The sequence below is a fragment of the Lepidochelys olivacea genome (genome assembly GCF_965140295.1).
Source record: "Lepidochelys olivacea isolate rLepOli2 genome assembly, chromosome: 8".
NCBI lineage: Eukaryota > Metazoa > Chordata > Testudines > Cheloniidae > Lepidochelys > Lepidochelys olivacea.
In genome coordinates this window covers 12920578-12943956 of record NC_140418.1, presented here as the reverse complement: position 1 = coordinate 12943956, position 23379 = coordinate 12920578, and the positions used below count along the sequence as shown (strand labels likewise).

The window sequence follows — 23379 nt, the reverse complement described above, 5'->3', positions numbered from 1 at the left end:
GATAGTTACACCAATGTAAACCCTCTACTGTGCAAAAGAGGACTTGCAGTGGTCTGATTTACTCTGGTAACTTATCAGGATAAATTGCACTGATATTAACCCCATTTTACACAGTACAGCTCATCTGTACTTGGCATTTATACCAGCATAACTACATTACTGTAAGATACCACAGTATAGGCAGAGCCTTAATCCTGCACTTTCATGAGCAATAAATATCAACAATTTGTACAAATGTTTCCAAAAAAGAATTCCATATATTTTTGCAGCCCCTTCAAGCATGTAAAACACTTACGCTAATGGTAGAATTAACCAATCTTCTGTGAAAAACATTGTAAACAAGTCTTTTTAAAATAAACCTTCAGGGTAATTTTGTATGCACATGACAGACACACATATGCCCCAACATAAGATGAAACAATAAGACATATACACAAAGAGAGAGAAGTGTATGAATACAGATATAAACCAACATTGGTTAAAATTAGCCCTTACTTACACCCATTGGCTTCAACGGCGCTGCACTGGTGTAATGAAGGATTGAATGTGTCAAAAGAGAGCAGCGTCAGCTAATCATAACTCCACTGAACTTCTTAACTCCTTTTCCCATTTACCTTGCGTCTGAGTTGTCCACCATTCTTAGCCACTCCTTCTGGTCCAGGGCACAGAGGTCTTGGAGTTCCAGTCCCTTTCTCTTCAAACTTTTTCTTGACAGTCTTTCCATTTTATCCTCAGTCTTTCACATCCTTTCTCATTGTCCTCTTCCTCCCAGGATTTCTTTGCTGGTCTTTCTTCTTTCATTCTTATCACATGTCCAACCCACCTCAGTGCACCCTCCGTGCTATCACTGAAGGTATGTTTACACTGCATAAAACACCTGTGGCATGGATGGGTCAGCTGAGTCAGGTTCATAAGGCTCAGGCCTTGGGGATAAAAAAATTGCAGTGTAAATGTTTAGGCTCAGAGTGGAGCCTAGGGTCTGAGATCACATGTGGGGAGAAGGTCTCAAAGCCAGGGCTCCAGCCCAAGCCCAAATGGCTATAGTGCTATTTTTAACCCTGCGAGTCCAAGTCAGTCGACCTGGTTTCTGAGACTTGGTGCCATGATTTTTTTTAATCACAGTCTAGACATACCCTAAGAGTTCCAGGTTCATCTTTCCCTAATTCCTTCCTTCCTCTGCCAGCCTGCCATTCTCCTTACTATATTACTTTCAACTACCTGTATTTTCTTTTCTTTCATCTCTGTAAGACCCACTGTTCCCAAACCATAGAGCAGGTGGGGACAAGCACATGCAGCATCCATTTTTCTTTTCAATTTGTTACTTAATTGTCTGTTTTAATTACATCACCTAATCAGAACTGATATACAAGACATGAAAAAATATTTAAGAAAACAATTAAAAAAAAGAGAAAATTACAAGACTGAACTGCCACTCCCCCCCAGGTTCTAGAATCATGAGTCAGACCCCAAAAAGATAATGAGATTGGCCCAAAACCTGTAAGATAGTTTATATATTAGTTTTGATCTGCTTTTGATATTTGAACTCCCCCTAACCACACTCAATGTGTGTGACACACATTATTGGTGCCAATGCTCCCAAATGTATTTATAATTCTGCCCTGCATATCCCACTCCCATTAGTTCTTCCCTCCCAGCTCCCTGTTCAGACCCCTTAGTTCAGCACCTCATCAACCCCACCCATCAGTTCAGCCCCTCAGTCACTCCCCAGTTCAGCCCAATTCCATCCCCCCATTTAGCCTTCCCCCTCAGTTCAGGCCTTCCCCCTAGCCTCACTTCTGCTCCTTCTGGGGCTCTTCGCCCTCCTTCCCTAGGCCTGGGTGGCTGCAGGGTTCCTTCTTCACCTTCCAGGATGCGGGGAGGGTAACTGGGGTTGCCACCACGGAGATACAAAAAAACAGACCAATAGGAATGATCCTGATTCCTGAGCCCCTGGAACTGCACAGCTGGTAGCATGTGCTGAGCACCCTTATGGATTGCCTGGGACAGAAACCTCAGCAAAGGGGCAATATTACAGGGGCAGCTCCAGAGTCCCCTTCCCAGGCCAGGAGCTGCAGGAATGAAGAGGAGAGGGAGAAAGAAACAGAGGAGCAGTCCCCTTGCTCACAGAAGGGGTGGGGGAGCTGCCCCCATCCCCTCCTATAAGAATGGTGTCAGGAGCAAGGGTGTGTGAGAGAGCTCTGCTTACTTCCTGCAGCAGCTCTGGCTGGCTGTCTTTCCCAGCAGGCATAGTAGAGGGGCTCCCCCTCAGGCAGAGAGGCTCCAGCCCAGACTCCTGAGACTCTCAAAGAAATCCCCACAGCTGGTAACACTGATAAATAGATTCAGCCATCTCCATCTGAAGCTTCTTTTCACAGAATAATGGGTGGAATCCTGGACCCAATGGCAACGCTCCCAGTGACGTCAGTAGAGTCAGGACTTCACCCAGTGAGGATGAAGATCCACACTGTGATACCAACAGAACATTCTACCTGTTTGATTGAACACATTTGTACAGTATTCAGAATACACCATATTGATAAGTGTGGGATGATTAGATTTGATAAAATAGATCTCTTTATTCTTTAAAACGCACAGTTATCATCCATGACTTAGTCACATAAGTGACAATATTCTGAAAAGTTATTGTACATGTTTAATTGTAAAAAAAAAAAGGTAATTAGAAAACGTAACGATGCTGACAGCAGATGTGCTTCTTTACTTTATGTGTCTGCTTATAAAAAAAAAAAAAAGTATGTCAGAGGCACAAAGATGACATCAGAAAAGGTTCCTTAATTCACAGATGACTGCACCTTTCCAAAAACATTAAAATGGAAAAGCTGGATTGATTTAATCACCCATACAAGCGAAACAACGTAATGATGATACTTAGTGCCAAATTGGTCTTTTGGGACCTTTTCCATGTAAATAATACAAATCAAACCTTGAGGTTCAGTGTAGATATGATCTGACAAGTGAGCCAGGCTTTTCATTTTACTTTGATCCAGCTCCAAAAACATACCCAAGGTAAAATTGTTTTTAACCATTTTCCATTTCAATTTTAAATTGTAGACATTTATCATATGGGAAAATTGCCTATAGTGCTTAAAAAACAAGCCTAACTAAACTGACTCATAGCCTTAAACATGAAGATATTCCTATATTTGCTACGAAGACTGAAATACAATCAAAACTATGCCATCTGATGAGATTCTGCATCATCTGATTGTTTTTAATGGTGTGTTCTGGATTTGCACAACCTGACTCGGAATCTTGAAATATTTTAGCACTGTTCCCCTTCTCTTAGATATAATTGTTTGAACCTATAGTTCTGAAAGTGGATAGGCCTTTGTTTTCTAAATGACTTCCCAACTTTACCACATGCTTCCTTTCTACAAATAGCCAGAATATACTCTGCAAACTGCAGTGAATTGCTTTAGACGAAAAATTCTGTGTGTGTTAATTTTATTTTGATTTGTGAACTCCTTTGGTTATTTTGTTACTATAGTCAAGCTTAGGTGTTAATTTGATTTTCACATTTGACTGTAAAAATAAAAGTCTCTTTCCTTAGACCCTATTTTAATAACCGAGTGAAGATTCAGCAACTTGAAGTCTCTACAAATAAAGAAAAAAAAATCTTGGCCAATACTCTCAGAATTGGGTGCCTAAATATGGATTTAGTAACCTAGCTTTAGACACCCAGATTTTTTTAAAAATTGGCTCTTGTGAATAATATAAATCTTGGGGATTTTTTAAAAACTTCTGTTACTCACTCACTGGTGTATTTAGGATTTAAAAGGCTTTTCTCTGCCCCCCTCCCTTTTTTTTGTATGTGTGGGTCAAGGTTAATGAAAATAAGATAGATATTTTATTTTGGGTCTTAAATACAATATTATGTGCCTACCACCAGAGAGATATAGGATAAAATATTTGCTCTGCTTGAAGATTATGTGATATTTGTATTCTAAGCCTCACCATAGTGGGTTTCTTTAAATAGAAGCTATACTTTACTCCTAAATTGCTTAAGGCAAAGGAAGCAGAGATGATGTTTTTATGAATGTTTAAATGCAAATGGAACTGAGAGTGAATGCTATGCTAGCTAACATCAAAGGCTCACCAAAATCTCTGCATTAATGAGGCTCTTTGTTTCCTGGATCACAGATTACAACAGGTTTCCAACTCATTGCCAAGGTTTTATCTCCATTTGGGAGGGCTGTAAATCTCAGACGATATTTTTTTTTCAGATGCAAAACAAGAGGATCATCTGAAAGAAAGGAAAATTTAAAGTAGCAAATATTTCATTCAAATTATTCCTTACAGTGATTGCAGGTTTTGATTATTTTAAAATATAATCTGAAAAAGAAAGGAAATGTACAAACTGATTTGCCTAAACTGTAGCACTTTCATTAATTTGGTTTGACTACCTGAGTAAGGAGAAGTATAAGCAGTACCAGGTATAGTATCCTTTCACATATCTATTTTTCCCCATAAAAAAGTAGCAACCATTCTGTGACATTAAAAAAGTCACATATCTGGTCAGAGTGGTTTTTAGAAATTAAATATATTGATTACTTTTTAAAGTGGCACCAAATAATTATTCTCATCCCAAAAAGCAATAAAAAAGCCATACACAGCAATAAGCTCCTTAATTAACAGGCAAAATAGGGACCCAGATTTTCGGCTCCTTAATTAAAGTGTTGAATGCGACAAATATGTGCTATATTGGGTCATAAAGACCAATTCAGCCGGCGTCGTTATAGCCTGTAGAAAAACCTTCCAAAACTCCAGGCTACCTTATGCGATCTTAATTAAGGAAAACAAACAACGGTGTGTTTTTCTAAGCTACCAGAGACACGCACAAGACCTGTTGTCTCTGACCAGCCGAGATGGGGAGTCTCCTTTCCATGGGAACTGTGGGATTGTTGTTGTTTTTTTCTTCACACTGACGCCAGAACAGACGTGTCTCGTGTCTTTGGAAAGTGGCTGCGAAGAGGTTTAATTTCATGTTTCCGGACAAGTTAGGAAAACTAATAATTTTCTGAAATCCGACGTCACGTCTGTGTTCCTAACGAGACCGGGGAGGGGGGTCTGCAAGACTCGCCAAGGCGAGTGCGGCCGCCCAGGACCCAGGCGGGACGCCGGGGCTGGGCAGAGGGGACGTGGGGAGGGAGATGTACCCTCCGAGGAGAGGCTTTGACCGAGCCCTCGAGGTTTGGCACGTTGCCTCGGCAAACGAGCAGCCTCACCAATCAAACCCCCACGCAAACTTCTGGGGCGGGCCCGATCCTGCTGCCCCCGTGTGAGCCGGGGGCGCCTCCCACTGACCCCGGGAGCGGCTCCGCGGCCGGCCACCCGCCCGAGCGAGCGAGGGGGGCAGCCCGAGGGCGGGGGGGGGCTTGAAATGTTACATTTCAGCCCCTTAAAATCTCGCTCTGGAAATCCCCCGAGCCCGCCTCAAACCCCCCCCCTCTCCTCAGGGAGACCTCGCCCAGCCCCTGGGACAGCGAGCCGCACGGGCCCCACAGCGGCGGAGACGGGCTGCGCCCCCAGGGCGTCGGGGAGGGGGGAGGAGCGGTGCCGCCCCCCACGCCCAGCCGGGCTCCAGCTCGCTCCGCGGGGACGCGCCGGGGCGTGCGGGCGGCGAGCGCGGGCCCTTTAAGACCGGCGCGCGGGGCTCTATGTGAGCGCGCGCGAGAGAGAGAGAGAGAGAGAGAGCGCGAGCGAGCGAGCCCGCCAGCCGCCCAACCCCTCCCCGGCGCTGTCAATCAGCCGGCGGCTGCTTTGATGTCTCCAGCCCTTGGCTGCTGAGGCTCCGCCGCCTCGCTCGCACACACCGCTCGGCGCCGGGCGCTCCAGAGCCGTGTCTCTCCCGGTCGGAGCCTCGGGCTTGCACTACCCCAGGCTGCTACTTCGCTGAACTTTCCGGGGGCTGGCTGGGGGGGGGGCGGGGAGGGGGGTTGCTGCTGGCCCCGGGATCCTGCTGCTGCTGCTGCTTCACCATCCCCCCCAGGCTGCAGCCTTGCAACCCCCCCCTGCCCCCGCCCCTTCCCCCCCAAAAGGGTTTGATCTTCGGGGGGTGGGGGGAGCGCGGCTGCAGCCGGCGAAGTTCCCGTGCGGCTCGGAAGGGGCGAGGCGGGGACGCGGGGGGGTGGGGACCATGCCCCAGCTCAGCAGCGGCGGCGGGGATGACCTGGGGGCCAATGACGAGATGATCGCCTTTAAGGACGAAGGGGAGCAAGAGGAGAAGATCCAGGAAAACGCCTTCACCGAGCGCGACCTGGCCGACCTCAAGTCCTCGCTGGTGAACGAGTCGGAGAGCAACAGCAGCCCCGCGGCCGCGGCGGCCGATCCGGAGGTGAGAGCCCCCCGCCCCGCACCAAGGGCTTTGCCCCCTCCCAGCCGACTCCCTTCGGGTTTATTGCAACGAATAAAACTTTGTCTCCCTCCCCCTTTCCCCTGCTGTGCTTTTCTCTCCCCCACAGGCGATCAGGCGTGTGCAGGATCCTCAAAGGGTTTATCAGGAGAAACTCCCGGATCACATGGAAGATGGTTAGTTTCGTAAACCATTCATTGCTCCTGCCCTTCCTCTTTCTGCAGCCTCCCTCCCCCCGCCCGCAACCACTTGGGTGATGTGCTGAGTCCTGGGAGGGGAGAAGAGAAATTTCGTTTTCTTTCTATAAATCAGAGCAGACAAAAAGAAAAAAAAACCAGGGAGGAACTTTGATTCGCCAGATGAAGAAGCCCTTGCGTGCTTGATACATTGGATTGCCACAACACAAGGGGCTTTCAGTCACTCCCTTGACATTTAACGTGTAAACAATCCTCCCCTTTCTCACAGGGTTTGAAATATTATTGATCTGCTCCTCTCTTGGTGGGGGTCCTGGGAGGCAAGTTTTGCAAGGCGGCGGTGATGCCGGGGGGATGGTCCAGGAATACTACCGCTGTGTGAAGTGTGCGAAAGGGAAAAGCTTTTATTTGGCCTTATTACTAAAGCCAAGTCGGAGCCCTTGTTGAGGGTGGGCTGGTCCCACAGGTAGACCATACAGAGCGTTTATAAGTCCTAAGGGCAAACCATGCACATGAAATAATTCTACTGGTAGAGAAGGCACCAAAAAAATACATGGTGCACGTAATGTTCTGTTTGTAAACTACAAGCACCTCATACAGGCAGAGGAATGACCTGTTGCAGGGCAAGTCCTAATGAAGTACTTTAATTTTAACAGGTATAAAGCATCAGGACACGGGGATGTACAAAGGATCTGCTTATTCTGGCTACCCTTTTCTAATGCTCTCAGACCCTTATCTGCCAAATGGATCTATGTCACCTTTGGTGAGTTCATGATGTTTCTGAGACTTTTTAACCTTTCGCAATTGAAGTATATTGCTGTCTGCCAGGCAATCACTTGACGCCATTGCTTTTACTGACATGATGTAGCATTATTCGTAAAATGCCTAAGACGGTGGCCTAAAGAAATTAAAGGAAAAAGATCAGAGAGGGTAAATGATGCTCAGCCGTAAGACGGTGGTGTAGTTCTGAATTATCCAGAGGGGTTTCTTTTCAGATCACCTCAGCTTCTAGTTTCATCTCCAGTGTTTCATCAAAAAGAGCAAGAGCTGCCTCCAGAATGCCCCCTTCATTTTTGCTTAAATATTAGATGATAATTTGTGATGTATGTGTTTAAGAATCTAGCCCCAGTTCAACTTCCCCTTGTAAAATGGCTTGCTTTGCCACCCCCTCCCCCCCTGCGCCAAATGAAAGGGTTCAGTTGTAGATGATCTCCATACTGATGGATGTTTTACCATATTTAATTAATTGCTATTGATCCTACGCAAAGGTCTAATGTTACTAGCAGGCAATGTTTGATCCAATCTTTATTTTACGGAAGTTTTACAAAGAAATATCAAGTAAGTTCTAGTAATTAGGTACACGTTAGTACTTACTGTAAGTTGTGCTAAATGAATTATTTGATATAGTATGCTATTTAGGGAGGGGTTTTGCCAGAAAATCCCTATCCATAGCCACCTCTAGCAGATTTTCCAACAGAAATTGCAACTAACAAACACAAAGAGGCAAATTCTGCCGTCGTTAGTACTGCTGTAAATCTGGAGTGACTGCATGGGTTTCAACCATTATTCTGGACTTGGAGTTGTGTAAATGAGAACAGAATATGTTTTCATTTTTAGTTTTGATCTTACTGCTACAAGATTTTGAACAATATATTTTGACCTCCTTAATGCAAACTGGAGGTTCATTGAAATTCTACTAAATTTAGAAATTTCAATCATGTGTGCACTGGAAAAGTAAGAATACAAAAACTGCTGCTATGAAGAATGCTTTGGTGGTGGGGTACTATGAAAATCTGTGAGTGAAGGTGTAATATAATAATGTTTGTGTGCATCATCCAAATGATTGCAATATCACAAGGTTTAAAGTAGTTAGCTTTTAGGGTAATGGTGGTGTCTGGTTATTTTTGAAATCTACTTGTGTATGCAGTGCAGTTACACTTTACTGGGCAGACCTTCAGCTGGTGGAGTTGTCGTAATTCCACCGAAGTCAGCTTACAGCATCTGAGGACCTGCCTCTACGTTTTTATAATTTTCTTCATTATTCGAAAATAAATGATATATTTGCAAGGCAAGGCCAATATGGAGCATTGTATATGCATCTCGTCACTTGCTTCCTATCCCCCTACCCATTACTCCAGGTTCCTGTTAATCCTCTCATTTCTCTGACAGATAACGCCCTTCTTTTACTATTACATTTTGAAGTGTGATACTAAAGCTGTTTTTTATAATAGCGTTAATTTGTGTTCCCTGGTACAGAAGTTGGATGAGCTGTCACTTATGTTGGCACAGCAGCTATTCAGATGCTTCAGAATTCTGTGAATATTTATATCCATCTTAACCCTTTGCAGATTTTATTCTATTGGTTAAAACTGTGGCAGCCTATTTATTAGCAATGTGGTTAAGAAATAGGCTTTTGGTTAGTGAACCAGTTAAGGAACCTCCCACCACTGCTAATGTAAAAAAGTACAGGTTTACAGTTCGAGGAAGACAGGGTAAAACAAACAGTACAGTAATCAAAAGAGTGAAAAATGACAAGCCGAGCGAGCATGATTCAAAGCCCATTAAATCAGTGGAAATCTTTTAATCAAGCCATACAGATTGTGCAGTGCCTTCGGTTTGGTGGATTGAAATGGTGATTTAATTTTCTATCTAAAAATCTGAAACCTATTTAAGAAATATGGAAAGAGTGCTTCATTAAATCAAAGAGAAGTTGCTAGTCTTCCTCTAATTGTAAAGAAGGTACAATACGTATAACTTTAATATTTTCTTCTGGGCAATTTGGTGTGTGCTGGTATTGACTGACTGATTATAAAAAGTTAACCTAGTAAGTACTTTTATTACTATCATTTGTGATTATATTAATACTGTCCATGTTCTATAAGAAGTAGGTCTTGATCTAATGATTATTCCCACTGATTGTGTGATCTGTATTATGACTGAATATTTGGGATACTTATCCTCCAAGAAAAATATTGTGTTTTTTAATTAAAATTCTGCCAGGTTAAGGAAATGGAGTTTGTTTTCTTTTAATGTGTGAACAAATGGGGTTGTACATCACTACAGTGCATGTACTTGATAGTGAAGCGCTTTCTCTAACTGGGGTTTCCTGTGAACATTTGTAGGCAGCTGGGATGAATTTTGTAATCCTCTCCGCCCCCCTACCCCCACCCCAAAAAGAGAATGAACCAGGCAGTGCTTTTTCAAACTGTCAGAGGAGTTTTGCATTTAATGGTTGGAAAAAAAATATCTCAGGCACAGCAAAGCTCCCTGAAAGATCCAAGAGCATTCAGAATTCAGGCTGAAAGTTGAACTCCCGCACTGTAGTGCATTATAAAATTACATATTGTCTGTAGATTTCTACTTTACTTAGACATGTTGTTGTGAATTAAGGCTGGCATTAGTTCGGAGTATTTCTGCTTTTGTGAACAAGTCACAACTTAAGCATTACTGTGGTAACGTTAACTTTTTTAAATTTATTTTCACATTAGCCCCAGTTGTGTTTCAGTTTCCCTTAGGGCTCAGTCATAGCTTGGTAACTGAAGTAATAGACTAGGTGTGCCTTGAACTGATCTCTTGTCAAAACCTCGTATATATATATAGGAAACATACTATGATACATTTTATTGAAATGCACCCAATCCCTGTTTTTATGTGCATGTGTGCCTTTCTTGAACCATGAATTCAAAGTGACTTGGTGCTTGAGTTCACCAGCAGCAGAATGCGCCAGTTGATGAATTTTGCTCTCCCCTTACAGCGAGATGGTGACTAAAGGCCATAGGTGCTGGTACTAGGGATGCTGGGGGTGCTGCCACACCCCCTGGCTTGAAGTAATTTCCATCATATATGGGAGTTACAAATGGCTCTCTGCACCCTCATTATACAAATTGTTCCAGCACCCCTACTAAAGACCTCATTTCAGTGCCCTGTGGTCAGCTATTTGGCAGTCTGGCCAAATTCAGGCTGCCCATGCAATAGACTGACAAGGCTCTTTTAATGTGATTATGATCTGTCATATTGATACCTGCTTGAGCATGCTTTCCACAGAGTGTGGCTGTATTAGGTCATAAGATGTTCTGGACTAGCATCATCAACATTGGTGCTGCATATGTCTATCCAGGGACTGACCCTGCACTCCTTCCTCTGAGAAGGCCCTGGCTTTTCCCAGAACAGAAGGTGTAGACTCTGTCAGTTACAAATCTGCATGAAACTTCCAATGAATGAATATGAATGTGTTCAGAAAGTATTTTTCCAAATGAAACATCAAATCATAAAAGTATATCCTTGTTTTAAATAGTACAAATGACTTTTAAAGCAAATTAAGGTGCCTCCTTTGTAACGACCTAAAAGACAGATGTAACTACTAACAGTAGAAGTTAAACATGTTAAAACTTTGATCAGATTAAAATCTTCTTCTTGCTCTGGTTGTATAATTGAGTGTAGGCCTGAGGGAGTTTTCTGAACATTGTTACATCTTGTAGCGCATGGTAGTTAAAGGTTTTCAGAAGCACTGATAAGTTCCTGTATTTTGTATATGGGAATATAAAATAAGGATATTAACTGTGTGGTAGTGGAAGTGTGTAGGGGCCAACCTTGCGCTTCTAAAGTCAGTGACAGAATTCCCAGTGACTTTAACTGGGGAGGATCAGGCCATCTACTCTTTGGGCCAAATTTTGCCATCATTTTCCATGCAAAATGGTTGGATTTGATGGGCTTGTAAGGTAACTTAGGGAATAAGTAATGCTTTTCAAATGCAAGGCTGAGACTCTGGAGAGGCTTTCCCATTCTTTGGACTCCAGCAAACTGAGGCTTCAGTGCACCCAGTTATTTGGAAAACAAACACCCTACAGGTTTCAGAGTAGCAGCCGTGTTAGTCTGTATCTGCAAGAAGAAAAGGAGTACTTGTGACACCTTAGAGACTTAACAAATTTATTTATTTGTTAGTCCGTCTCTAAGGTGCCACAAGTACTCCTTTTCTTTTTGCAAACACCCTGCAGAATCTCTTTAAAAGTATTTAAGAATAGATATTTAAACCAAAGCTCAAATTGGAAGGGGGGAAGTAGAAGTACTATCCTAAGCGTCACCCACTTGACATGCCACAGTGAGATGCCATTGACAGAAGATTGTGTGGATTTTCAAAATCTGATTCCCTGTAACTCTGCGGGGCTCCTCAGATTTGGTTCTCTCTCAGTGGGGTTTGTATACAACCTTGGGCAAGGCTGGATTAAGGCATAGCCACGCAAGGCATATACCTATGGCCCCAGTTCTTAGGAGTCATGTGAGACTATCAGAATCTGTTTGAGCTAAAAGAGAATCTCCATTAGCTGTTAGCAGTATGACATCTATGGCACACAGCGAACCAGTTCAGTTTCCATTCAGTAGAAGGCAGTGCTACACAAACTCTAACCATTTTTGTAGAATACATTAGCATTTACTCAGTATAAAAAGAAGACCATCCTCCTTAAACCAAACAAGACATACTAAGAATCTCCCCAGAATTATCCTCTATAGTCCATTTCACCTGGGAGGAGTCCAGAGTTTTCTAGACAAGCCAGTCCGTTTTGTGTCTCCTCCATTACTAGTACAAGACAGGGCTAAATTCTATTCTAGTGCCTTTTGCTCAGAGATGCAAAGTTGCGTTCTCAGTGTCTGAAAATCTAGTCCTGTTCCTAGCAAGTTCCCTCCACTTGCTGTGCCAAAGTATCACATAGCAAAATATTGATCCCTAATTCTCCAGAATATGAACAGGAAAGAAGTATTACAAGAAGTGGCCAACAAATTAATGTGTAAATGTAGTTCAGTGAGCTACTCAAATATATTTTAAATCTGGAACTTTGGTGGTTCACATTCCGACTGGTGCAAATATTGTAATGGTTTGAGATTAAAAAATATTAGGGGCAGATTCTGGTCCTATTGCAATCAATGGTTCAGTGTGATCATAATGTGTCACTATCTATCTCTTTAGGTGCTCGGGGCCATATAAATACCTGGTTAGATAGATCGGCTCAGACTAGCAGCTGCAAAGGAAAAGTAGATCTGTGCCTTACCACTAGTGCCTGCTGCTGAGTGAAATCAATGGAGCCATCATGATTTCAATCAATCAGTTTCTCTTGACAGTAGGTGCCACTCTATTGGGCGCTAGTGGGACAGTGCTCTTCCCCTGCAGATGCCAACACTGGTTATTCTGCTTCTGTCACTTGAAGGGAAAGGAGATAGTTGAGCAACTGCCTGGCCAAGGGACATCTGAGCAGGCCGGCAGATGACTAATTTGCTCTCCCCTGACCAAACCACATCTTCCAGCTCTTCACCTTGCTTGAGATAAGATGAGGGTGAAAATAGTTCTTTTTATATTCAAAGTGAAATATCAGCTGGTCAAATGTACTAAGAGAGATTCCAAAGTAGTCTATTTATGTTTGGTTCAGCTGTGGTCATATCCTGAGGAAAATGTGTGTGTGTGTGTGTGTGTTAATTTCTGGGGATTCACATTATATCACCATATTGTATTTGAAGCAATAGTTGAAATAATTGAACTATCTGAAATAAATTAGAGAGTTCTGCATAAGAAGCAATGACAAGATATGGCCTTTTGTCCCCCTGGTAATAAAACTTTCTTTTAAAAAAATTTTGACCAAAAAAAGGTGAAGAAAAATCTCACATGGAAACAAATAAAAGTTTTTTGTATAACTCTTTGCTTGTGAATAGCTGTTTGCACATCTTTCGACAGTTTAAAGGGTGTCACAACAATTCCTTAATAGGATACCTTGTCACTTGTTGCACCAATCATGAGCATAGTTTACTGATATGTAGTTAGAAGAAAAGGAGTACTTGTGGCACCTTAGAGACTAACCAATTTATGCTAACGAAAGCTTATGCTCAGATAAATTGGTTAGTCTCTAAGGTGCCACAAGTACTCCTTTTCTTTTTGCGAATACAGACTAACACGGCTGTTACTCTGAAACCTGATATGTAGTTGTAATTATGTTAATTTTGACATATGTTAAAGTAACCACCCATGCAGATTGGATTATTGTTGTTGCTGTCTGTTAAAGTGTTACTAAATCAGCTGTGTGAATATTTTAAAAACAAGAACAAACCTAAACCAAAACTCACAAGGCTCATCCATGTTAATGATTAATGTCTTGGAAATTTTCACTTTGAAGAACAAAGTGATTTTTAGGTTTATCAGGGATACAATGTATCTGAAACAAGGAAATATACTTGTTCAACCTAAGACTCACCATTTAGTTCTTTGCAAATTGAGATTAAAAAATAAAATCTTTAAAACGATATTGCTCCAAGCTCAAGAGTAACACATTTCAGCCTAGTGTCAATTTTTCACAGTCGATTTACAGACCCTATTAAACCTCTGTGTTCACATGGAAATCCTGACAAAACCATCAGTGCAGAGTTGTTGCCAGAATGCTTCTCTTGTTTACCTGTACATGTAACCATTTATGTGACTAAACATGCAAACACATTAACACGTCTGTATGGCTGACTATATTTACTATTCTCGTAGTGTATCTATGATGGGCCAGATTTTAATAGATATATGAGCAACTTGTATCCCTGTGTATCTTAGAAAATCTGCTAGTATAGCAGATCTTTCAAGGTGCGGTTATGTGCTTTGCACACGTAAGATTAAAGTCTGATCCTTACTGTCTATGTGTAAAAATGTCAGATTACAGTTGTACCCTGACACATACAAACTGTTTTTAAGGAAGTGTCTATCACTCATGCTTATTTCACCTATACAGTTCTGTCTGTTTATATTTGTACTGTAAGTATTACAGTGACTGTAAGTATTACAGTGAATTTAAAGTTCCTTTAGTGCAATTTAGCATTTCACTTTCAGTGATTCACTTGTGGCCTTAGAGAAAATAAAGGAAATTCATAATCCAATGTCCCCTACCTCTGCTCATATAGAATTTAAGTGAATGATGTGAGTATTTTTGTAGGGAGATGAATGACATTTTCTTGGACAGAGTGGGTTTGTGTGAGTTGTAATAAAGTCTGTGGATCTGCCATTCAGTCAAGACTTCTGCCTTGGGTATGAGTCCTGATGGAAACCCCCCAAGGGTTTCATGCATTCATTGTTGCTTTGATTCTGCAATGGGCCACTTCAGCTGTAGTGCTGGCCATCCACAAAATACTTTGCTGTAGTGGTTCCTGGGGTAGGGTATTGCTACAACCAGAACTGCATCTTCCCTCTCACTTGCTACCTTGATGCATGGCCTTGCTTAAAGTGACTCAACATCAGACAATACTCATTCCTTTATTCTCTGCTGCTATTCTTTAGCTTTTTATGCCTCTCTCACTGCAGCTTACTTCTTTATCTTGGTGCTTTTTATTGGTACTGTCAGCATCTCTCAAAGAGTCCTCTATATTGTTGCCTCAGTTTACCAGTGGTGGGTGGAGGTCACAAAGGCAGGAAAGTATGTACATGACTCTTGTCAGAGTCTTAAAGGAGTCACCATTCTAGGGGAAAGTTCTCACTGTACACAATGTCCTGTGTTGCTGCTACAGTGGGATCTCATGAATATCCCCACGTGGACTTTCATGCTGTCTTCTTTCAAATAGCTCCTCAAGAAAAATTTAAAAAAAAAAAAAAAGCTTTAACATGATATTTACTCATTAATCTTCCTGAATCTGGAAAATGGAACAAAGGTTCAATAGGAGGACTTGATGACTCAGAGGACTTTTAATGGGCTACAGAGCTGTTCACTTTGTGGTTGCTAGTTCTAATCTAGCTGGATCATAGAGACCTAAAGACCATTACTATCTGATAGACCACAGCACTAACTCCTTTCAGTTGGACATCTTAATCCAGTTCCTGATGGATTTGTGCCTGCATTATAAAAGCCACTGTTGCTGTTGAGCGGGCTGGTTAGCCATCCCAGCCGACACCAATTTCTGAATGATCTGGATTATGGAATGTCTTCTCACGCTGCTATGTTAGTGTTGTGGCACACTCAGCACCTCATGTTGTCTGCACCAAAACCATTGTGTGCATAAACTGAGGACTTCGTTCTCAAGGGCAACCACTTCAGCACATATTATGAGCATTACATCCTCCTGCTTTGTTTTTGTAAGGGAAATCACAGCATCATATACTTTTGAGCCTTGAGGATCCATATGCACACAAAGGCCTTTTCTCAGTCTCCTCTAAACTAAATTGGCCAAATATCTCTCACTGTGCATTGGTCTCTCCCCACCATGTGACGCATAATCACCGCAGAGACCCACCCTCTTCTGTCTGTTTGCATTTAGATGTTTATGAATCAACACCACGCTCCAAGCTACTGAGGGCAAAATTCTGCTACCATTACTCAAGTTGAGTAGTTTAATGGAAATCAGTGGGATTACTCAGAGTGAGATACTACTTAATGTAAGTAAGGATGGCAGAAACTGGCCCCTAACTTAACTCGTAGACGTAAGTCATTGAGTGAGAAGGAAGCAGTTGACTGTCCAGGAAAGATAAGCCTTTGAACAGGCCCTTTGTGGTTTAGCTCTGAGCAATGGTACCTCTAGTTAGGAAGCCCATCTGCTTCTCTTTTCTTCACACCTGATATATGGAGTGTTTAGTTAAAGTCAGAAATAAAGTGAGTTACTGATACTCTTGGTGCGTATTTTTTTTAAATATAAACATGATTCATGTTGAACTATTAGAAAGTGTCAAAGGATAAAATGTATATAACACGATGATTCTCAAAGGAGATAGCTGCTGCATTGTTAGGCTTTGCAGAATTCAAAATTTTTTTTTTTTTATAATTTCAACAGCTAATATCAGGGTTTTTTAAGCATTTATTTTTATCAATTTAAATTCACAGTTGTGGGAAATTTATGGAGGGTGTCAGAATTGGGGGGGCAGACAGTTAATGGCAGATGCTGAGATTCGAAAAGTTAAAACTTTAATTGTTAAAACACAAAATTGTCAACAGCACATGTCAAACTGTACAAGTAAATATTGTTAAATCAAACTAACTTCTCAAGCAGCATTTTTCTTTATTTGCCTATAACTAAATTTCAGTCATCAGTGGAAATATTTTTCATCAGTTTGTGTGTGTGTGGTCAAATTGACGTTTTACTGACATTCACAGATAAAAATCTAATCCGTCGAAGCCTAGTTATTGTGATGAGTCATTTCATGTGAGTATTAAAAAATTCTCTAGAGGATCTGTGACTGACTGTTTGCTGTAATTATTGACTAGAAGGCTTAATTAATCCTCTGTGATGATCTAGTAGTATTGTTCATATGATATTGGTGTAAATGGTCACTCAGTGTTTCTAGGTTTCTAAATATCTTGTGATTGTTCCTGGTCTTCTCTCTCCTTCCAAGTGAGAGTTGTTTTCTAGCCTTTCAGTGGCATACGAAAGGGGTCATGGTTGGGGGGTGCATCCATACTCTGGCAAGCCCCAGCTGACAAAATGGCCTCTTGGAGCCATTGGTACCCGGACTGTCAAACTGGCCAGAAGCTCAGGATTGAAGGGTCACTAAGGTGGCTGACACCCCAAACTCCGGTCCCATGCTAAGCCCAGCTCAGTTGCACCAAAGAATCTGGTCCATTTTGTTTTACTCGGTCCCAAAATTAGTATTCCCTTAAAAACTAACATGCGAGGTTTTAACTATAAACTAAAACTACGTATTTAGAATCTAAAGCACTTTCCACATCCACTTAGAACAGTTTGAAGTCTGGCCAAATGTTAGGCAAAAAACACTGAGTGTCTCTTTTGTTCCACTGAGCCATTTGAACTGTATACACAAAATACACATCTGTGTAAAAGAGCCACACAGTAATCATGGACTGACCAAATAAGTATATTTTTTAAAAACGTGATTCAAACCCTATGCTGTATGCTGAATTTATTTTCTCCTGTGGTTGATTCTTTGGAATGGCATATGTTAGTGGAAACAGAGATTCTTCTGGGATGTGACATACACAAAAAGGAAAATGTGAGAAGCTAGAATCACAAAGTATTATTGACTCAGCAAAAGGGCAACAAAATGAGCATGTTTTTAAAATAATTGTTGATGTTCTTCACGCAAGCTTCTTGAAATGAACCTGTGTTCTAACAGAAGAGGGGTCCTTTAGATATTGTTTTCATGTTTGGGAGATAAAAATCTCCTAAGATCTACCAAGTGAAAATTGGTTCATGTTCTACGGTATGGAATGGTTAATTATTTGGACCTCCTAAAATATTGCATCGTGGAAATCACTAGCAAATGCTTGTGTGTCATTTAAGTTGGAAGAGAAAAGAAGTTGTTTCCTGCTGAAAAATGTTCTGCATCCAACCTCTTTTTAAGATTAATATGACTTGGCTGTTTAGATGTTGGACCAAATTCTGCTCTCCGTTACACTGGCTGGCACAACCTCATTGACACTGGTATAATGCAGATCAAAATCTGGCCTTTGGACTGTGGTTTCATGCCATAACTTACAACAGGTGGCAATGTGGGCTTTGAAATCAGAACACTAAGTGGCAAGCAGATTTTTTGGGTCCCTACTAATGTTTTCTGGACTCATGAGTTGATTTGATGAAATGCCGTGACAACCAATTTTGTCACTTAGGACAAACAAATGCTAACCCTAAATCTGAAGCAGAAGCAATAATTTTTAAGTAAGAAATGAAAAAAATTCTTAAACTTTCTCTGATACAAAGCGATTTGAGCAGGACTCTACACCATATGAAACACATTATAAATACTCTTGTAAAATCCACATCATTATACCACATGAAAAGCTGGGTCCTAAAAATAGCCATTCACAGAGGATGCTGGCTAGTAGTAATTTTAGCAATCATGAAATAGTTGCGTTGACATCCACATGCATGCACACCCACAGAGTGCTCTGACTTGAATATACTTAGCAATGGGACATTATTGTCCCATAAATAGTCTTCCATCTATAGCCTTTTCTTTCTGCTTTTATTCCTGCTCCTCTGACTAGTTTTATTGAAAAAAATGGGTAATCAGTAGAGATTTGCTTTCTCACAGGAAAACTCTTTCCTTGTCATCAATTTGACAGCCTCAGTGCTTGAAAACATCAGCTGTGTTCTCCTTTCACCATTCTTCTGAATTATTCCTCTTTTTTCCCCTCAACAGGGAAGTTCTTCTCACAGGCATTGTCAATATAATTTCCTTAAACAGTCATATTTTTCTTGTATGGTTTATTAAGTTTTCAGTTTGTCATAGAAGCAAAGCACGTACTTGCCTGATATTCAGAAGTTTGGCTGTCAAAACTTATATTCTTACCTAGTGCTCTAGGTTTAAGAACTGCCAAATCTAATCAGACCATGTTGTTTAGTATTCAGAGGAATGTGCAAGAGTCACCAGTAGGCAGTTATGGAATAACTTGTCCAAAAGGAAAGCTTCTTCCTAACTTCATCAGTTAGAGCTTGGCTTATGCCTTGAAGCCTGAGAGTTTATAATCTCCAAACTTTGGAATCTGGGGGGCAGAGCCTCAGATAGTGTAAATTCTCATAGCTCCATGGAAAATAATTATTTAGGTCAATTTACATCAGCTGAACTTCCCTTGTTTAAAAAAAAAAAATCCTCACTATTGGAAGGGTATTTCTTTTTTTAAAAAAGTTTGCAATGTAGGTGTTGATCTGTAATTGATTTTTTTTCTTTTGTAAATAGAGATCTGGACCATGGATTCAAGAATCTTCAAATATGGGAGTGTTTTGAATGTTGTGGCTTAAGCCCATCCCTACCTTTAACTGTATGTCTCCTCTAAACCCACTGGAAACTATTTATTTCTCTAAAAGTTAGTTTGCTTAAGGGATTGGGAGAAAAGCTTTGGAGATATCACACAAAATAATAGGGTGTTCAAGAAAGTAGCTGGTATGAAAGCCATTAAGTCTGAAGTTTCATTCAAATCAGATGTAACTGTGGTTCTAATCGTATAGATGACAAAGTCTTTAGGAAATATAAGTTTAAGTGATTCACAGTGAGAGTTTTATTCAGCCTCCAAATTGTGTTTTAACTTAAAGGGTAAATCTTGTCACTTGTCCAGCTTCAGAGTTCCTTTCCAGGAACTTTTTAATCAAGCTGTTGAATTTTTATATGCCTTCAGTAAGTTTGGAGAATCAGTTGCCATCAAATGATATCATATAACTGTTAGCTGTTGCTAATGTAGTTCCTTAAAACAAGGAGGGAAAAAAACCATGATGAAATAGTCCTTAGAATTTGGACTTATACAAGCCTCATAAAGTAAACAGTGTTTTAAGGGTATATTCCTATCTTAGTGGTAAGCAATCCAGGCTCACACCCTGGGAAATACACTGTATAAAGTATCTGGTACTTATATTTAGATATAACGTTTTTTTAAAAAGGTTTTGACTACTTTGTGGTGTGAAATTAACATTATGCCTAATTCTTCTTTTTGGTTGCTTTTTTCCATGACTAACTTCATGGCTGAGACCAAGGTCACATTTGGCAATATAAGTGTGTTTAGGTTTTCTACCACTCCACTGGGCTGGTACAGGGAAACTTTGTGGGGTACTTTTTATGAGCCGAACCCCCTAAAGGTTACATGTTAGGTTGGTGTTATGTTTGAATATTGGAAGTTCTTAGTGGCGCTTGAATGCAAGAGTTAACGTAGAGACAATTTTACTCTTACTTTCAAAAGAAAGAGTTGCTCATTACATCAAATTACAGTTTTCAGTGTTTGGCGTTGATTGAAATTATTGTGTAACTAGAAACATTGTAAACCTGCTTGCAATGGTATGACTGTAATATATTTAAAATTATAGGAGTTGTATTACTATAGTGCCTAGAGGGTCAGGTCCCTATACTACTACGCATGGTACAAAAAATTGAGACATCACTATTTTTTGTAAGAATTTAAGCCCAGCCCACATATATGAGTGAACACAATAGGTCTTGGCTAAACCTAATTTACGTTGCCTGGTGGGAATTTAACTCACGATTTTTCTGGTTTAAAAAACAAAAAAACCTAAACAACTTTGGCCTCTACTACTCCACTGCCTTATAGCTGACTCTCTCTTTTTGAAGAAACAAGGTGGGTGAAGGAATATCTTTAATTGGACCAACTTCTGTTGGTTACAGAGACAAGCTTACACAGAGTTCTTCAAGTCCTGAAGAAGAGCTCTGTGTAAGCTTGAAAGCTTGTCTCTCTCACCAACAGAAGTTGGTCCAATTAAAAATATTACTTCACCCACCTTGTCTCTCGAATATCCTGGGACCAATACAGCTGCGACACCACTGCATTTCTCCTTTTTTAGACCTCCTGCCACTAGCAGGTGAGACCATTGCAAACTAATAAGAACTTGAGCAGTTTTAACACATTCTGCTTAACACAGGGGATTGCATTACACCCTTAGGGCCAACTGTCTCACAAATAAGACTTTCATCTTCACTTTTGTGACAGTTACTCTTTTGGCTACCATGCTGAAGACAAATAGGAGAGTAGAATGATTGTTCAACCTGATGTATCACTACTCACCTCACACATAAGCTTGAAAAAATGAAACTTGAAGCAAACAGTAGAAATTGTTTGACACAGGATACTTGATGGGGAGGTGGCCACATATCTGGTTATACAAGTGACAGTTGAACAAAGAGCTAAGATCCACCCCTGGAGACTAACTTCTGTCATGTGACTGGAGGGAGGAAGTGAAGATCAGTCTTTTACCAACACTTGTGTGTCACTCTGTTATATGGTGTCAGAAGAAAATGAAATATCTGGTAAAATGGAGATAATTAAGATGCCCAAATCCCTCAGCTGGAAGGAAACCTGGCACAGAGCAGGAGGAGGTGGTTGCACCATTTCCAAATTTTTAATGGAAGCAGTTGGTATTGTCAAGAAGTTGGAATGGGTGGAATCCTCCACACTGCTGCAGAGGGCAGACCTGGAAGATCTAAAACCACTGGGAGCATGGAAAGGATGGCAAAACATTCAAAAGGGTCACCTGAAAACATTGCCAGGTGAGACCAATGATGATTACATTATAGGCCTGCATAAAGAAGTTAAGTCACATCTATTTGAACAAATGGACTAACTAGAAACCAAATTGTTTGTGACTTAACTTATAATTCAGTCAAAACCATGGTTATTGCCAAGTCAAGTCCAATGCTTGCAAAGAACTGTGGACGTTTGCAGGACTAGTGAAAACTGTTTCTCAGACTATGTTTAATAGCAGGAAAAGAACGGAAGTGCATGTAAATAAAAATATATTCTAAGGGATTAAGGCAGAATACTAGTATAAACAATGAGACCAGATTTGGCTTCAGTAAGTGTGCAAGCAGAGGTGTCCAGCACAGAGGCTGGTGTCATTCATACAATTACATTCAAAATGGTTGCTAGGTGTGTCACTCTTGGCCCAAGTTGGAAAAAAAATGCAAAAGCAAATACACGAATTGTGAATCCCAGCCATGAAACACACTCAAAGGAGTTGTGCCTGCTTCTACCGGGCTGGATTTGACCCTCTGTATAGCATATAGGTTCTAGTAAGGTGTTCATATTTTTTTATTTGTAATTGAGTGATCAAAGGGTACCAGCCGCTTTGCCTGATAGGCACAACATGTAAAACATCTAATGAATGTGCATTAGTATAGAAGTTGTATATGGGATAATGGAGAATGTTCCAGTCACGTAAGTAGTGAGGGATGTTACCAAGATTTGTGGAAGAGAAATTGGATAGCCTTGTGAATAAAGCACAGGACTGAAAGTCAGAGAACCTGTGTCCTATCCCAGCTCTGACATTAACTCCCCCTGTGACACTGGTCTTTACTTTGCCGTGCCTCAGTTTTCCTTGAGGTTTAATTATTCACCGTTTTATAAGGTGGTTAGGAAGCACTGAAAGGAAAGCCATGTCAAATTTAAAAACAAATATCTTGTCCAAAACCCACTGTCAACCTACTAAGATGATAGGCATTTTAGAAATACTCAGAACGGTTTAAAAAAACAAAACAAAACCCCAACTGTTGCCTTCTACAGCATGTATTTTTGAATATTAAACCAGTTGCAACTTCATAATCCTTCAGCAAGTTGCAGGTGGCTCCAAACCACTGCTCCCTCACAAGCAAAGGGCATTATGTTTCCCTTGAAAAAACAAATAGCTTTTCCAACATAAATGATAAATTCCATAGGGTGGTGGTAGCGGGATAGAAATGTTGTGGTGAATGTATGATCCCAAAATATTTTAAGATACATGGACTATACAAATCCGTGTTATTAATCTGACAACAAAGTGTCATTGCTTATTTACCAGCTTGTAACATGCTGATGAGAAAAACCTCAAGAGTTGTACTACATACTTTTTGGACACATGTACCAAACCTCTGGATGCATAATTCAAATTCCTTGTTTTAAAGAAGCCTGTTTAACTTGGAACATTTTTTACTTAAACAGTAATCTCTGGGAAATCATTTGTTAACTGTAGTTAGCAGCCAGTCTGTCAGTTAATGGCTTGAGGCAAAGTCAGAAGCAAATAGGATCCTTTCATATGGCACAGAAAGGTTTATAATGAAAATATTAGAGGACTCTGTCAACTGGATATGAACCAAATTTTGAAGACATGAAGGAACTAGGAGTTATTTGGCTGCATAAGTGAGTCTTGCTAGCACGTCTGTTTGTAAAATATTAAAGCCATCAATCATGCCTATGTTTTGGCTTTTAATTCTCTGTACTTCAGACCAAGAGCGACAGGTGAGAGCATGCAGGCACACATGTGTTCATGCAGGCTGTCTGCGCATTGCTTGACACCTCTTGCATTGCAGCACATTGATTCTCTTCTGGGTCCAGAGAGCTCCCACAGCTCAGACCACTGGAGGAATCAACCAAAACCAACTTT

At 40.9% G+C, this 23379-nt stretch overlaps 1 protein-coding gene across 6 annotated transcripts in view; it reads left to right on the top strand.

Annotated features, from left to right (window-relative positions):
- Window positions 1–6122: 6122 nt before the first annotated feature.
- The window catches only part of TCF7 (transcription factor 7), a 125357-nt gene continuing 108100 nt past the window's right edge, over window positions 6123–23379 (top strand). For all 6 annotated transcript variants that reach the window (XM_084637260.1, XM_084637262.1, XM_084637261.1 and 3 more), the window contains exons 1-3: window positions 6123–6352; window positions 6480–6546; window positions 7221–7327. In XM_084637260.1, the coding sequence (XP_084493386.1) occupies window positions 6155–6352; window positions 6480–6546; window positions 7221–7327 (372 nt within the window). In that variant the 5' untranslated portion in view covers window positions 6123–6154. The remainder of the gene's footprint in view (window positions 6353–6479; window positions 6547–7220; window positions 7328–23379) is intronic.